This window comes from Manis javanica, chromosome 5, assembly GCF_040802235.1.
Source record: "Manis javanica isolate MJ-LG chromosome 5, MJ_LKY, whole genome shotgun sequence".
Classification (NCBI taxonomy): domain Eukaryota; kingdom Metazoa; phylum Chordata; class Mammalia; order Pholidota; family Manidae; genus Manis; species Manis javanica.
Genome location: NC_133160.1, coordinates 141,583,743 through 141,602,018, shown reverse-complemented (window position 1 = coordinate 141,602,018; position 18,276 = coordinate 141,583,743). Strand labels below are relative to the sequence as shown.

Genomic DNA, 18,276 nt, shown 5'->3' with positions numbered 1-18,276 from the left:
GCCACTCCTATTCGTTCTTTGTACTGCTATTTTCCTAAAATGCAATTTTGATCATACTCCTTTTCTTTCCTTGTAAATAAAGTCTGAACTCCTTAGCTGGGCACTTAAAACTTCCTACAACCTAATGTTACTCTTTCTCATCTTAGTCTTCTACTCCCCCAACCACAATGTGGGTGTCATTTTCCAGCCTAGATTATTTGCTCTTTGTAGATGATACTTACTCTTTCATACTTTTCTGTCATTTTCACTTGAAACATTATCTCTGTCATTTAAAATTTTAGCTTTCTTTTGAGATCTAGGTAAGAAAAGTATCATTTTCTCCATTAAGCTGTGTCCACAAATTGCTTCTCCCTCTGCTCTCACAATGTATTTTCAATCATTTATTTGGTAGCAACATGAATACTGTACCAATTAATGTATTTGGGTGTGCGTATCTTTCACTGGCTATTATACTCCCAAAGTGTGAAGGACCATGCCTTATACACCTCTGTATTTTCTGTAGCTCCTAACATATATGGTGTGCCTTGAGCATATGGTAGTAGTCATTCAGAAAATGTTCTGAAATTCATTCATTCAACCTACTGGTCATTCCCATTTAAAGAACAGATGTAATAATGGAAGTTCCAGGGTGAATTGGGGTCATCTACCAGTTTGGGGTGCCTTTTATTCTGTTGCTTATATATATCTATTTTCTGATAAGCCTTGTTAATTTTTTTAATTGTGGTAAGAAATACATGACATAAAATTTGCCATTTTAGCCATTTCTAAGTGTGCAGTTAAGTGGCCAGTTAAGTACATATGTGTTGTTGTGAAGCTATCCCCATCCAGTCCAGCTCCAGACTTTTTCATTTCCTTTTAAGCAGCAACTCCCTTTTATCCCATGTCTCCAGTTCCTGGTAACCACTGCTCTACTTTCTCTCTATAAATTTGACTTAAATAAGGTACCTTATTTAAGTGCAATCATATAATAATGGTTGTTTTGTATATGGCTTATTCCACTTCACATAATGTCTTCAAGGTTCCATCCATATTATAGCATGTGTCAGGATTTCATTCCTTTTTAAGGCTAAATTGACTCCATTGTACATATATACCACATTTTATCTATTCAGCTGTCAATGGACATTTTAGTGGTTTCCATCTTTTAAGCCTGGTTGGTTTTTTTTGTTTGTTTTCTTTTCTCTTATAAAAGTAGTTTGTGTTTGAGAAAGTTATACAGTATTAAAAAAGAAAACATTTTTTGAGATGATGACTATTAAGCTTTCATCATGTACCTGTGACTTAATTTTCATCCTCATCCTGGTTACTCTCCACTGGATTCATCTAGGTTGTCAGTGTTATCATTAGAACGAATAGTCACATAGGGCACTCTAAATGTAGAACACCCTGAACTTAAAAGATTTATAAAACATTTTAGAGATAAGGGTGACCTCATAAGAATGAGGAAGAAAAAGAAAAGACCTCAAGAGAGACTGCTCTCAATCACTACATTTTTCTATTAAATAATCATAGTAACAGCTGTCAGTGTTTTGTGTTAAGAATTTTACATGCCTTTCCTGAAATTTATAAAAGTCTTAATAAATGAGGGAACTGAAGCTTAAAGGTTAAACAGAACCTGGATCCCATAAGGCCCACTGTGTTCTACTTTCTTAATCCTGACGAGGAAGGAGTGAGGGTGTAACCTTGGAAACAGTGAATATGACTCTACCAAGAACAAGAGCAATCAGCCACAGTTCAATTCTTAACTTCTGCCATTTAACTGGCTTTTTAGTTTTAGACAAGCTAGCTGCTGTGTGCCTCAGTTTCCTCACCTGTAAAATCCTTCCATAGGATTGTAAAGATTAAGGAATTAATCCATGTAACAAATGGTAGTTGAATAATTCTGTGAATTTTCACATTTTTTCACATTTTTAACATCTCTGAAATCAGGATGCATCTTTCAATGCATGACTTCTCATACTTTAATTGGCAGCTTTTTTCTTTATCATGGGCACATAAAATAATGATGTATTGAGTAATTTATGGTACATGAGATTTAATGAAATTAATACAACAGTGCCTGCACAGAGTAAGCACTCCGTAAATAGTAGCTAGCATTAATCAGTGACTGCCACCCTAAAGGGCCTTTCTTGAAGTAGTCTGTTGGTTTCTCTCTAACCATTTTAAAATACAGTAGCATTGACACTTAAATTTCCTCTATAAATTGAAACTCATAGATTGCTGGTGGAAATGTAAAAATGTTGGAGCTGCCTTGGAAAATAGTTTGATCAGAATGGTGTATGTTGAGTTACCTTATGATCTAGCAATTCTACTTCAAGGTATCTACCCAACAGAAATGAAAACATATGTCCATATAACAACATACACAAAAATGTTCATACCAACACTACTACTAATAGCCAAAAACTGAAAGTGACCTAAATGCCCATCAACTGGACAGATAAATGAAACATGGTATGTCCATATCATAGAATATTATTTGGTTATAAAACTAAGGAAGTACTGATATGTGTACGAGATAGATGAACTTGAGAACAAAAGGCCACACCTTGTATGATTTCTTTGAAGTGAAACATTGGAAGAAGCAAATCCATAGAGATAAAAAATACATTGGTGGTTGCTTAGGACTGAGGGAGTAAAGAAGAGTGAGGATTGACTGCTAATGGTCATGTGGTTTCTTTTTGAGGTAAAAAATTAGATTGTGGTGATGGTTGCACAACTCTATAGTGAAAATCATGAGGTGCACTTTTTAATTGTGCACTTTAATTTAGGCACTTTATATATTATTTCACTTAATTCTCAAATCACTTTTATTAATTCCTTCTCTCTTTTTCTAGTACAGTGAGAAAAATAGACTGAAAATATAAGAACTGAGGTCCGTCTAGTGCTTTTACTCATTATTAGCTCATGTTGCTCTAGGATACTGCTATCCTAATTCTAGCTGTACAATATTGAGGTAGCTTCAAGATTTAAAAATCTCTTCTCTCAGTCAACCCACATTGTCTCCCATTAGCTTCAGTCAGGCACAGTTGGAATTTAGTCTTCTAAATACAGTACTCATCCCATTTAATGGCATTAGCTTTTGTAATAAATGTTAGTGAACCTAGGATAAATACGTTCTAGATATGTATTATATTGATTTCACTTTTCGCTGATTGGTAAATATAATGGAAAGAATGGGGATTGTGTAAGTCTTGCTGACTTATGTTCACATGTTTAATATGTAGGCTGAGGTTTAATTTTAAGCCTTTGGAAGTAAAATATCGAAGTTAACTGGTGATATTCTCTTAGTACTGTGCAGTTAAAATTACACAAGATTGAAAAAACCTAAACATTGATTTATCTGAACATGACCATGGAGTATTTTCTATTTATTATTCAGCAATAAATTATTTACTTGACTAGCAGAAGATTTACTTCTAGACAGAGAAGATAAGCTTTGAATTAGTTGAATATAATGTAGAAGGAATGTGATTCAATGCCTATAATGTTATTTCTAGAATTAATTGTAGTCTATTTTAATGAAAAAACCATTTTATTAGGAAAACTCTTACCTCAATGATTTGTGCAATTTTGTACTAGAGGTTAGGTTGTGAATTTTCCAGTTTTTCCTTGGCATATAAACATTTTATATGTGAAATGGAGTATAAATAACAATGCTAATAGCCTTTAATGAGTCTGCCCATATGCACATGCATGCTTGAAAAAAATAGCAGTTTTATTTTTTTTTTGGAAAAAAGTTAGTTAAAGTTGGGTTAATATTGTAACATATAAAGTTCAAGCTTGAGACTGGAAATTCCCAATGGAAATATGATCTCATTTTTACCATGAAGAAGGTGTAAAATGTTTGTTGAACTGAAGAGTGAATGAATATAGGATGCACCCTGAAGGAGGAGATAAGATTACTGATGTTGGTGTGCCAATATAGACAACTAAGAATAGTTCCCTTCCTTTATTGGTATGGTAACACTGTATACATGGTATTAATATTACTGCTTTTATTCTTTGGGTGTGCCTTAAAGCTAATGAGTGTTCTGAATCTATCCAGATGGCTCTAGTAATAGTTTGATTTCTGAAAATAAGGGGGCTTAAATTGTTATTAATGTTTTACTACTAAAACCATTCCACATCTTTTGAATTAGTCAAATGTGACTCAAGTAGGTCATTATAAATACCATTGTATGGTTACTTTTATACTTAATCTCTTCAAGATTCTTTGGATTCTGTTTTTTTGTTGATGTGGAATAGGAGTGGGAGCACTGTTAGAGAAGGTGACAAATACAGTGGATATGAATTTGGTATAGAGTAACAGGAGAAAATTCTGGGATACATATGAATATCACTGGTGATATTTAAGGCTTCAGAAAGATAAATAAGTGACAGGAATCTAAGAGAGGAGGTAGTTGGTGACAAAGAATAACAAGAGAGGAAAAGGAGATAAAGAGTGGTAGACCACACACACAAAAAAACACAAGACAGATACTTACATATATAAGACAGTACTGGTGGATAATAGTTTTCCTCTTGAAAATTAGTTAACTAGATTGTCTGCAAATTCAAAGTTATTTATTCATAACTAGATTATAGTACAAAGTAAGGAATAGTTTAATAATTTGCATGGTCTTTCATATATGCATATTTGTTTTTATGAGAGTCTGTATAGAATCATGCATTAAAGACTCTTTAAAAAGCAAGGTATAGTTCACACAACTTTAGATAACTAGCCTAAAACATAAACCTTCTGACATCTTCAGTAGTCATTTAAAATTGGTTTCTAATTCTGTTGAGAGTTTTCATCCAACTTCTGTTTTAAAGTAAGTCACGAAAAATAATGTCCTTGAGTTATTAAAATTGTGGCATATGATTATTTTGTATCTTAATGCCTTGAACTCAAGAAATGGGGAATAATTAAGATGTGTGAATATTGTGGTTATATGTTATGAAGAAATGTTTGTTGTACATAAACCCTATTTGTTAATCTTAACTTTACCTGCACTGTATTTGAGAGGGTTATGGTTTAGCCCTATAATAACAGGTTTGTCATAATATTAATTGCATATTCATTCAGTATGAGGCACGTTAGATACTTGGGTGCTCTAGCAAGCAGGACAGATACTGTGCCTTTCAGGGAAGACCAGACAAATAAGGAAGAGGTTATAGAAATGTGACCAATACTCTATGACATAGGTAAGTATAGGCTGCTATGGGGACAAATGAGGAAGAAGTGATATTGAAGCTGACCTGAAGGTTAAGTAGGAGTTAGCCAGAAGAAGGCATTGAGATGTGTTCTTGAGAGAAGAAACAGGGCAAAAAAAAATTTTTATGGTATGACTTGTTCGCCAAGTTCAGGGAATATGGGGCTGAAGTGAGATTTGAGGGGTAGGCTAGGGCCAGTTTAAGAATGTCATCTTAAATGAGAAGTCATTAAAAGGCCTTAAGTAGAGTAGTGCCGGAATCAGATTTGTTGTAAAAGACCTTCTTTTGTTTCAGTGGGGGAATAGAGTAGAAGGAACAAAACTGAAGCCAGTAAAGTCGATAGTATGTTCAGTAACCCAGTTGAAAATAGTAAGACTCCTTTAATGAGATAGTGGTTCTGGGGTTGGAGAGAAATAGGTATCATTGAAAACAGCAATACTATTTTAAGAATAAAAAAGGTTCAAGGAGTATAAAGTATCCATTAGTTTAGGTGTTTTGAAGTAATTGGTGACTTAAAGCTTTTTCAGAATGCATTTAAGTAAATTTGAATGAGTAGATAAGAATGTAGAGACAGGTAGTATGTACAAACCAAGTACAAGGAGAGAAGTGCAAGCAGTTTAGCTTCTTTTAAATAGCTTAGATTTGGAGCATATATTAACGACTTATATTTTGTAAAGTACTTAGAACATTGCTTGGCTTATAATAATTAATCCATTAAGTGTTAAAGAATTTTAACTCAGGTGATTTACCATGTGTTGGAATAACAACAGTAATTTTAAAAAGATCCTCCAAAAGCTCATAAGTAAGAACCAATGAACTACATCTCATTTCATGGTGAACTGATAGAGTTAGCATTTTCATTTTGTTGGTGTCTTATTTTTCCATGCTAACACACAATAGTAAGGTTTAGAGAGACAATCTGAAATGAGATTGTATGAGTTTGTATTTTGTTCTATTGCTAACTTGTATTTAATTTTGGATAAATTTCTTGAACTCTCAGCCTCGGTGTCTCCTCCATTCCTGGCACATAATGATAGGCCTTCAAATAGTTGTTGAATTATTTTAAAAAAAGAATTTAAGAAAAAACTTGCTCTAGAAAAATTGGGAGCAGTCTTGTAGCCACTTACTACTTGTGCTTCTTTGTACTGATCTTGCTTACTTTTTCCTTCAGACCTATGTGTGCTCTACGTATCACACTAAACAAGTTGCTATTTACTATCTGTATTTTGATTTTATTTACTACTTTATTTATTTAAATTGATTTTAGTCCGTTATTTATTTTTATATTATCATTGCAAGTAAGGTACTATGTATTATTACATATACTATATAATGTTCTATATATTATATATAATAGTATATTTACTGTTATTATTTAGTCCTAGTTGTATTTCTCATAACATCTAACATTATGTTAGGTAAATTCTAAACACCTAGTAATTGTTGGGTTTCTTTACGGCGGAACATTTATTAAAAGGTTTAAAAAGAATGTCAATGACAACATTCAGCTTACTGAATGCTTTGTCTTCTACATCCCTCCTTTCACCTAGGCAAAATGATTTAATGTAAGTATGGACACTTTTTTTTAATCTGAGGATTTTATTTTCTTGCAATTCTACTTAAACTATATATGTTTTATTTCTGTTCCTTAAAAACTCAAGTGTGCTTTATATTCTAGGTCCGGTTTATCACTAAAATATGGCATCCTAATATTAGTTCCGTCACAGGGGCTATTTGTTTGGATATCCTGAAAGATCAATGGTAAGAGATTTTGAATTCACCTTCCCCCTCTCTCATATGAATTCCAAGATTATATTTAGAGTGTTAAATGTGTAGTTGCCTCAAAACATAAGCATATACCTCTCTTATTTGGGCAATAATTTAAAAAATTCATGAAGCTTCTTTTAAGTACATAAATGAAAATATTTATAATTAAAATCATAATCTATATTTAAATAGTGATTTATTAGATAATGTCATATGCTAGTTTTACATCTTGAAAAATCTTAGATTTCATTTGTTATTTTTGTAAACTTGATTCTTTGCTATGTTGAAAGATATTTGTGAAAGACTAAAAAATTTATTGAAGCAATCAGTTATGACTTGGATGGAAGTATACAAAAAAAATGTTAAAAGTTGTGTTGAACACAGTTAACATTCTCAGATTATAGGAAGTGCCTTTGTAGGTGATATCTTCATTTGCAGAGCCCTTTATAAAAGGGTGCTTTCAAAAAAAATTTTTTGGTCTGATTTGATCTTAGTGTAATGATTTGAGAGTTCTTAATCTGGAGCCACCAGGCTCAAATCCCAGCTCTGCCATTTATTAGCTGTGTGGTTTTGAGCAAATTACCCAGTCTTCATGCCTTAGTTTTCTCATTTGAAAAAATGGGGTTTAACATGCTTACTTCATAGGACTTTTGAGAGGATTAAATGAGGTTGCTTTATGTAATTCTTAGACTAGAGCCTGGCATATTCTAACAATATGGAAAAGCTAACCTGAGGTATAAAAAAATATTGGGGTGGGAGGAAACAGTGGTAAATTGTGTGTTTGATCTGTTAAGAAAGGGAAAGAATGGAACCTGAACAAGGTGAAACAGGAACAACATTTAGTATATGGGTGATTTAATTTATTTAAGTAACTGGAAAGACAGACAAGATTTGCTGGTTTGGTTTGGTTTCCTTTTCCATTCTAATAACACATTGGAGTAAAGCTCTTCCTCAGTAGATATCTCAGGAACTAGTTTCCTGCTCTATGTATCATACTGTTAACATTGAACAATGTGAAACAGACTTAACTTTATCTTCTGTCATTCTTTTGATTTGTGACTTTACACATTTATTGAGTTTTCAGGCCTCAGTGTTTTTGTTTATAAAGCCATCTCCAAGGCCCCTTATAACTCTTGTCATTCAGTGATACTAACGAATGTTTTTTGTATTAGAGATACTGTACTTTTTACACTTGGTTTCCCGGATATTAGTTGTGTTTTCCCCTTCCTATGCCCGCTCCTACATTCCTTAATTAGTTCCTCCCACATCTCTGGGAACTTTGCATGTGAGAATGCCCCAGGGTTAAATCTTGACCTCTGCTCCTTTCCATCTATCTATACTCACTTCCTTGGTGAGCTCATCTGATGGTATAACTTCACTGTTCATGTATTAGCAACTCACAAATTTATCTTTGCTGAACTCCAGACTCACCTCCCTAACTGTTTAACATTTATACTTGAGTAGGTAATGAACATCTCAAACTGAAACATGTTGAAAACTGAACTGGCATTTGCCCGACCCAAAACCTGCTTACTGGCAACTACATCTAAGTTATTAGCAACTACATCCTTACAGTTGTTCAGGCCAAAATCTTATTGCGATCCCTGGTTCTTCTTTCTCTCGTGTCCTGTGTCCTGTATACAGATGCTATTGCAAACCTCTGAAATCTTATCAGCAGTTATACTACCACCACCTAGGTCCAACTCACATTAACTCTTGCCTGGATGGATGCAGTAGCCTGCCTTCCTGCTTCTGACTTTGTCCTACTCAAGCTATTCTCAGCAGCCATAATGATACTCCCTCCCCTGTCACCCCTCTTTAAAAACAAATAAAACTCTAGACTAAAATCTTCCACTTCCCTTTTTGCTTAGAGTTAAGCCAGCAGCACTACCACTTCTGATTATCTTCCTATAGGTAGTTGAAAGATTTTGGTATAAATATATAGGGAGAGAACTTGAAATTTTATACCTAAACACTTTGCAGCAGTTTCCTAAGGCAGGTGAAATAGCTGAATTTAATCTTGTTTTTTATCTATTTATCTGTATAGATACAACTGAAATATCAAAAGCTATCAAAGGCATATCAGATAAAATTGGTGAGATTGGATATCCATGGGTTTGTCCCTACCTCTCTCCTCACAAGCTTTATTGACATACAGTTGACAGTGGATATCCGTGTTTAAACATGAATGTTTAGGCTTCAAAACTGGAACTTGATACAACTACAGGGTAGTAATCTTAGGAAAAACAAATTGAATAAACACTGAATTATCTGGGACAGGTATCCTGTAAAACAATTTGTTAATCTTGGTCTCTTATTAAAATGTGTGTGGTGATTTATCTCCAATATTTTAACAAGTTATGTTAGTATGATTTATTTCTTAACTCTTTAACTTACCCTGTGTGGAAACTATTTTCTAATGTTTTCTACTGACACCTGTTAAGACTAAACGTGTCTATTTACCTGGGGAAGAAAATGATAGCACATACAAATTGCACTCAATGATACTGCCCTTCTGAAAGACACAAACGGGTGCTAAGAAAGTATCTAGATGGTCACTAAGCTATGCTCAACATCATTAGTCATCAGGGAAGTGCAGATTAAAATCACAATAAGATACCACTACACACTTGTATGTGGTTCTCATGCAGTGCTGGTAAGGAATATGATTCGGTTCAGCCATCACTGTCTATCAAAGCTAAACATACAACTTCAGTATGGCCCAGCATTTACACTCCTAGGTACCAAGAGAAATGTACCAAGAGAAATGAATGCTTATGTCTACCAAAAGTTTTATGCAAGAATATGCATAGCAGATTTATTAAACAGGAAATAATCTAAATGTCTGTCAGCAAGATAATGGATATATAACGGTATAATCATTTATGGAACACTGTATAAGCAGTAAAAAAAGGCATATTGACCCAAATAATGTGGATTATTCTCATAGACACATTGAGTGACAAAAAGCCAGACACAAAGGAGTACATACTATGCGGTTCTGTTTTTATGAAATTCAGGATGAGCCAAAACTAATTTGTAATTGAAATTAGGGCAGTAGTAGAGGTAGGTGAGAGTGTGAATGAGAGGGGGCAAGAGTGAGGCTTTTTGAGTGCTGGAAATATTTAGTATTTTAATGTAGGTTGTGGTTACATGGAGTATATACATATATAAAAATTCATCTAGCTGTACAGCAGTTTACTCTGCTTATTATACCTTAATAAAATATAACAAAAGAGCTCCTATTCTCCTGAAGTAGCATTCAGTGTTTTCAGTAAGCATCGATTATTTATTAGTGGTCTGGAAGATCTTTAACAGGAAACTTGGTCAACAATACAAACAATTCTCATGCTTGTTCTAGATGTTAAAGGCCCTATAGAGTCTGTATGAATATTTAGCCATATTAACTGTGCTTATTGATTTGAGATCAAGTTTCAAAGAAAAATGTTTATTGCCTTGTTGATACACATATATATAAAGCTACCTATGTGATATTATTAAGATTTTGCTATAGCTAATCAAGCTTCATTGACACATCCCATTCACCCAAAATCCATAGTTTATGTTATGGTTCGTTCTCTTGGTGTTGTACATTTTAAGGGTGTGACAAATGTATCCATCTTTACGGTATATGGAGTGTTTTCAGTGCTCAGAAAGTCCTCTGTGCCCTGCCACCATCCCATGACAACCCCCATTCTACGTTCTGTATCTGTAAGTTTACTCCAGGTACCTCATGAATCTTAACATATTTTGTCTTTTTTATTTCTGGTATCACTTAAATAATGTCATTAGAATTCATCCATGATGTAACATGTCTCAGATTTTTCTTCTGTTAAAGGCTAAATAATATTCCATTGTATGTATGTACCACTTTTTGTTCGTCAGTTGACAGAAACTTGGGTTGCTTCCACCTTTTCGCTAATGTGAGTAATGCTTGTTGTAACATGGATGTCCAAATATTTGTTTGCTTTCAATTATTTTAGGTATATATCCAAAAGTGGATTTGCTACATTATGTGGAAATTCTGTGTTTAATATTTTTGAGGAATTATACAATATTGGTTTCTGTAGTGATTGCTCTATTTTGCATTCCCACCAACAATGCCCAAGGATTCTTATTACTCCGCATACTTGCCAGCAACCCTTATTTTTTCTTTTGCTAATAGCCATTCTTATAGGTGTGAGGTGGTATCTCATTTGATTTACATTTCGCTAATGATTAGTGATGTTAAATAAGCATCTTTTCATGTGCTTATCAGCTATTTGTGTATCTTTGGAGAAATGCTTGTTTAAGTCTTTTCTAATTGTTTAATTGGTTTGTTTTTTGTGGTTGAGTTGTAAGAGTTCTTTATGTATTCCAGATATTAACCCTTATGAGATACATGATGTACACATACTTTGTCCCACTCTGTAGGTTGGTTGCCTTTCACTTTATTGTGTCCTTTGCACAGAAAGTTTTATTTTTTCTAACCATTCTCTTTACACAGGAAATTTTAACTTTGATGTAGTTAAATTTGATGTAGACTTATTCTCTGTTTTTTCTTCTGTTGCCTGTGATTTTGATGTCATATCCAAGAAATCATTGCCAACTCCAATTTCAGGAAGCTTTCCTTCTAAGAGTGTTAGTAAGTTTTTAGCTCTTAGGTTTGGGTCTTTGATTCATTTTGAATTGGTATAAGGCAGAGGTCCAGCTTCATTCTGTGGAGAGCTGAATTTTTAAAGAAAAATGTTCATTGCCTTCATGAGATGTATAGAAAACTAGTTCTGGGATGTTAGGTTTTGCTAAGATTTATAAGATTTAGATGGCTTTTATTATAATGCTTTCATGTTTTTATTTGAAGTTAAAATAATGTGAGTTTAATAATTGCTTGAGTATGAAATGTTTTCTTTGAAGATTTTTTGTCAGTATTCAGATAAATTTCTTTGAAAGAAATGACTATTAAAAATTATATGACCTAAGATTTTGTTTAAAATTATGTCTTGGATCTTTAAGTTAGTATGCTGGTTAAGTCCACTGGTTTATTAGAATAGCTAGCTAACTTTGTATATTCTGATTCTGTAATATTTTGCGTTTTTGTTCTTTTTTGAGTTAAGTCAGCTTCATGATGATACATCTAGGCAGCTTTTGATGTGCATGTGCCTTTAAACATTCTCTTTAAAATTACCAAACATAAAATGAAATTAGAAGTGTGGACTTCTAAGAAAGATTTCACCTTGTTATAGTGATAATGGCAGAACTAGTGTGGATATTTAAAAGGACTAAATTTGCATTTGTATGCCTTGCATCCTGTCTTAAAAGAATATTGTCCATTCTAATAATGTTATAGCTATTGGTTGAAAATAACTTGTGTCAGCTCTTAGGAAATTTAGAACCTTAGTCAGAAAAACAACTTCGTTAGCCCAGGCGTATTTCAGAATTAGAAATTTCCATTTAATAAAACTATAATAGTAGATGAAAAAGCTTTTAAAATCCTATTCTTTTTAATGCTAGTTTAGCATTTCAGCTAATTTTTAAGCATCAAAGCCAAATTTTTCCTACTCCTGGAGCTCCTCTAAAAGGATAAATCAATCAATAAAAAGTCTTTACTCTGATAGTATTTTAGATGAAGAACCTTTATCTAAAGTAGTGAATTTTTTTTCTCTAGTATATAAAATATAGACCTACAGATGTGATACTGATTTTATTTCACTGGTTTAGAACAGCCTTTCTCAATTAGCTTAAGCTGTAATGCACCCAGTCAGTATCTCACAAACATTAGCTTACATCTGAATCACTTGAAATACCTGTTACACTACCCTGGAGTTTCTGGTTCAGTGGGATGAGGCTGAGATTTTTCTTTTCTTACATGTTCTCAGGTGATGTTGATGTTACTGGTTGGGGAAACCACACTTTGTGAGAGAGACTGCGACTGCTTTTAAGATAGCCATTGTTGGCAATAAATTAACTTATCTTCTAAGCATCTAGGATGGTAGTATTTATGTACCATCCTGGGAAAGATTGACAAAATTGTCACTCAGTAATTTTCTCTGTTCTTTGGTTGAAATGAGGAACCCAATTGAAGATTGGCTTAGAACTATCTAATTTGTATGATAAAAATGAGCATATTGTTTAGTATTTTTCACATTTTAAATATTTCACTATTATGCTTATTATATTTACAAATATTTCTCTATTGGTCAAAACAATTTTTTAACAGAAAATGCTAAGAATCCTCACTGGTTAGGTAGATACCGTGTTTGAGATAAATATTTGCTTTATAAACACATTTAGAAGCATGAATTAAGTGATATATTTTAAGCAAAAAAAATACGATAGGCAGATACATAATAATTACATGATTAAGATAAAATCTAGATTATTTTTAACTCAGTATTTATGTTTATTTGTTTTCCAGAAAGTGTCCACTTTGCTTTTATCATACAGAGCATTCTTAAATTGAATATTTCCCTATCTTGAATTTTAGGGCAGCAGCAATGACTCTCCGCACGGTATTATTGTCATTGCAAGCACTACTGGCAGCTGCAGAACCAGATGACCCACAAGATGCAGTAGTAGCAAATCAGGTAAGATAGCTGTTCTTGAAAGACTTTCTTATATTTACCTATGAGCCTCTCCTTTAGTGGTTTGCAATGTTAACACATGAATATACTTCCACAGAAACTGAACTTGGAAATGATTTCCTTTCTTGCGGTATGATGATTTTATCAGATGTAATAGTGAAGCCAGTTTATTGATTTGTAACACGTAGTTTAATTCAATACATTTTCAAGCACACAATGTCAAAAGAATTGCACGGTGAACACCCATACACCTATTTACCATTTAGGTCTATGATTAACTTTTTAGTACATGTGCTTTATCATGTATATCCATCTGTGTCCCTCCTTTCACTGGTAATTCCTCTTTGGCAATAATTTTAACCAGCTCCTACTGTGGCACTGAAGTGGTGTGGTAAAGGTTACCAAGGCCTTTATAATTGCCAAATGGAATATTTTTCAGTTCCCATATCTAAGGCAGGGGTCAGCAAATTACAGCCAGACTGACTTTTTTTGTAAATAATGTTTTATTGGAACGCAGCCATACCCATTTGTTTACTTTCTAGTTATAAGTGGCAGAAGTGAATAGTTATGACAGAGATGGTATGATCTGAAAGCCTGAAATAATTATTATCTGGTCCTGAAGAAAGTTTGCTAATCCTTATTTTAAGCCAGTAACATTTACTGAGCATTCTTTTTTTTTTCCACCTTGAAATTGTTTCTTCTCTAGATTTCTGAGATTAACTAATCTTTTCTTTTCCCGTCTTTATAGTGGTAGTTGTTCCTTCTCAGATCCTACACTTCCATCTTTTTCCTTCTCCTTTTTATATGTAGTCACTTGGTTCTGACATTGTTCCTTTTATTTCCATTATCTATACTCGTTTGGATGATCATATCCACAACTGATGATACATGTTCAAGCTTGACCTTTCCTGGGCTTATTTGAAACTGAATAGCTCTTATATGAATGTTCTGTGAATACCTTAGCAGAACATTTCCAAAACTAAATGCAAAATCTCAAACCCTGTGAACCTGTCCATTCTTCTGTAATAACATCAATTTAGTTAAATATCCAAATCACACAAATTAAATACCCAATCAAGTTTTCTATTTCCTTTTCGCTTACTGATAACATTCCCAGAATCTCCATCATACTTCTCTGATGGCCTTAGTTCACATTTAAAAAATATCTCATTCCTCCTGTTACAATAGTATAGTGCTCCCTTCCTCAGCCTCTTCCTTCCCCCATCTTCTACCCTGATAACCAGTTAGCTTTATAAACTACAAATCTACTTTACACGTAGCTCTACTATCACCTACATTGTAAGTCCAAATTGTTCAGTTTGCAGAGTTTGTATATGATTTGAACTGTCTAAAAACCCAACTTCATCTCCTAAATTCTTACTGTTCCTCAGATTCGTGCTTTTTCTGGATGGCACTCAATTTCTATCACCATTTTTACCCAATCTGCTCTGTTTCTTCTGCTTGAGGAAACTTTGCCTCTTAACAAACTTCTTCCTTTCCCTTGAAAAGCTGTATACTCCTTGTTGTATGTATATACTTATTAATATATGCTATTAATTTTTGTCTCAGTGCTTAGAACGATGGTTTTACATGCTATAAAAATGTGCTATTCATTTGTTTTTGGTGGACAGAAGCATAATTTGAGTCTTAGCTTTAGCCTTTAGAGTTCTGAGCCTCAGAGGTTAAGTTAGACTCAAAGGTTTCTTTTTAGCTCTTAAATCAATTCAGTAATTTGACTTGTTAAGAATTAATGGTAGAAACTGGATTTATCATTTTAATATATAATAGAAGCTTATCAGTCTTAAAATATTCATTATGTGTAAAATACTTTAAAAAGAAATATTAAAGTGAATTGAATAGTTATTTTAAATTTATACTTTGCTTTATTAAGTAATGGTGGTCCCAGAATATTTGAGAATAAATTTACCTCTTTCCTATGCATATGGGAAGCCCTGCTTTTTAAAAGTACTGTAATGGTGCATTCATAATCATCTCAGAACATGTGCACTGATAGAACTTTGCATGTGGGGTTTTCTTGAATCGTATACTGGTACAGCTCTAGCAAAACCTAGTTGTATTCTAGCTTGAGCAATGGTTAATAAAAATGTTGATTACATTTATTAGTTAATACCCACATAATTTTAGAAGTTAGCAATTCTGTTTAGCTGTATAATGTTTGCCACTGCATATTGTTTAGAAACATCTTTAAATACATCAGTTTACTTAGTATTAGTTTTCTGCTGTTTAACATTTGTTGAAATTGGTGATTAAAGTTGATAAATGCTACTTTTCTTCGTTTTTCTTTTGTCAATACAACTTGTGAATCATAGCTCCAGGTTAAACAGTCTTTCCCCAAGTGGCATAGTTTGCAGTAGAAAGTGAATCAGTCACATTTTAAATGTAAATTAGTTTTAATTAGAAAAAGCAGGTTCTTAGGCAGTTAAAATCTGAGTTAGTATATTGGATATTACAACTGCATTTTCATGTCAATTTTTCCCCCCATGTAGTACAAACAAAATCCTGAAATGTTCAAACAGACAGCTCGACTTTGGGCACATGTGTATGCTGGAGCACCAGTTTCTAGTCCAGAATACACCAAAAAAATAGAAAACCTATGTGCTATGGGCTTTGATAGGGTAAGTACATAAAAGCATGTTGATTTGATATATTTACTGATTTTAAATAAGTGCTGCAAATCATTGACTGACAAAAGTGGTTCAAAAATACTCTTAAATCTCGTTTTGATAAACAAATTTTGTTGTTAAAATCAGGGATTATTTTCTTTTCCTTTCGCTGATTTCAATCATTTGTTTTAGAAGGTTTTTATACACTGCAGTTGCAAGGCAGCTTCAAGAAAAAAATGAAGTACGATTTTTCATTCTATAGACAGTGATTCAGTATTTCAAAGATACTTCCTTGAGATGTGATTTTTTTTGTTCCCTTTTCTCCTCTGCAGAATGCAGTAATAGTGGCCTTGTCTTCAAAATCCTGGGATGTAGAGACTGCAACAGAACTGCTTCTGAGTAACTGAGGCATAGAGAGCTGCTGATATAGTCAAGCTTGCCCCTTCTTGAGGAGCATCAACATCTGTTATTTTTAGGATTCTGCATAGATTTCTTTTAAACTGGCATTCTTGCCTAATGATGTTACCTAGGCACCATTGGAGACTGAAAAAAAAAATACTGCTCTGTAAATAAAGCTAATTAAACATCTGTGTAAATTTAAAAAGGGGAAATACTTTAATTTTTTTTTCTTACTTAATAGTGTAAAAATTCCTTGCTAAGCTAAAACCATGGAAAAAACATGCTACTTTAGTGTTTAGCAGTGTACCAAGACTAGCAAGAGTTTGCTTCAGGATTTCATTGAATAATTAGGATAATGTTTTGAGTGTGTCAGGACCATTCATATTGTTGGTGTTGCATCACAGCTACCTTAACTGTTTTTAACATGGATCCTCTGTGCCTGTGAATTTACTTGCATGCTTGTATACTTGACTTCTTAGGATGGGTAGCTGAAAAGACCACCATTTTAAGCATTTGATAATTCTCAAATGAGATTTATCCAGAATTGAAGATGGTGACCTGTTCAGAGCCTTTTAGTCCTTGTCAACAGACTGGGACACCATGTGTATTTTTCCCCTCTTATCACACATAGCTAATATTCTAATAGTAAATTTCTCTATATTTGGTGGGAAAATGTGCCAAGGGACAGTATTCCTTGTATCCCTTGCTCCATTTTTCGGTTGGCCATTTGGAATGTTTTGTCACAGCTTTTCACTCTTAGAACTTTCCTAATGTAAGTAAGTAAAAATGTAAAAATGGAGCTGCCAATTTTGTTTCTTTTGCAAAAACAGTAAATATTTGATGTTGCAGTATTCCCAAGACTTAATGACAGAACCCAACTTAATTTTTCAGTGAATTTGACATCTTTCTATTTTTAAACTGATGAAATTTTTCTTTGAGAACTTGCAAGGGTGAAATCACCTGTTAGCAGGGTTTTTTTAGCCTGATTTTGCCTTTATAGTGATTGCTTTATCATATACTTTGAAAGTCACTCTTGCTTGCATTTCCCCCTGTTGACCCATGAAAGCTGTGTTGGTGTTTTACTGTACATACTCCAGATGCACATAGGGATAGATGTGTGTTATAAATCTAGCTTTCTTTATGATGTTTCTGATAATATGAGAATTGAAAACTTAATCTTCTCTTGTACATAGTCAGACTTTCTATTCATATTAAAGTTACATTTCATTTTAAGTTCAAAAGTTTGAAACTTCCTAGTTTTGCAAGCTCAAACACTAATGTGACCATTTTACTAAAGTTGAGATGGGCTTATGCAGGCAGTTTCTATACATAAAAATACAGTTCTTATAAATTTTCAAGACCAATGCAAAAATAACAAAAATGTAATGGGATCAGAATGAATTAAAGGAAGGTGTATATTCAAAGTCATATTTATAAAAGGTTTCTTTCTTCAAGTGTTAATTTATCCAAAATTATAATCATTAAGTGTTTGGAAAATAATTTTGAGCTACAAATTCAGCATAATTTCATTTGACTTTTCAATTATCTTTAGAAGCAATAAAAGAACCATTATTAAATATATTATAACATTAAAGATGTGAAGGCTCTTCCAAAAACTTGTAAGGCTTTCCTAATCAGTAGTAAACTCTTATAGTTGATACTGCATTCTCAACACAAGTTGCTGTGTTTTTTTCCCCATATGTTTGCTTAAACATAAATTCCTTTATACA

The 18,276-nt window shown here is 33.2% G+C and overlaps 1 protein-coding gene across 1 annotated transcript in view; it reads left to right on the top strand.

The window, feature by feature from the left end:
- UBE2K (ubiquitin conjugating enzyme E2 K) overlaps positions 1–17,974 on the top strand; it is a 63,665-nt gene extending 45,691 nt beyond the window's left edge. Inside the window, exons 4-7 of the mRNA XM_017662459.3 lie at positions 6,875–6,957; positions 13,427–13,526; positions 16,031–16,159; positions 16,480–17,974. Coding sequence (XP_017517948.1) covers positions 6,875–6,957; positions 13,427–13,526; positions 16,031–16,159; positions 16,480–16,554 — 387 coding nt within the window. The 3' untranslated portion in view covers positions 16,555–17,974. The remainder of the gene's footprint in view (positions 1–6,874; positions 6,958–13,426; positions 13,527–16,030; positions 16,160–16,479) is intronic.
- The last annotated feature ends 302 nt before the right edge of the window (positions 17,975–18,276 follow it).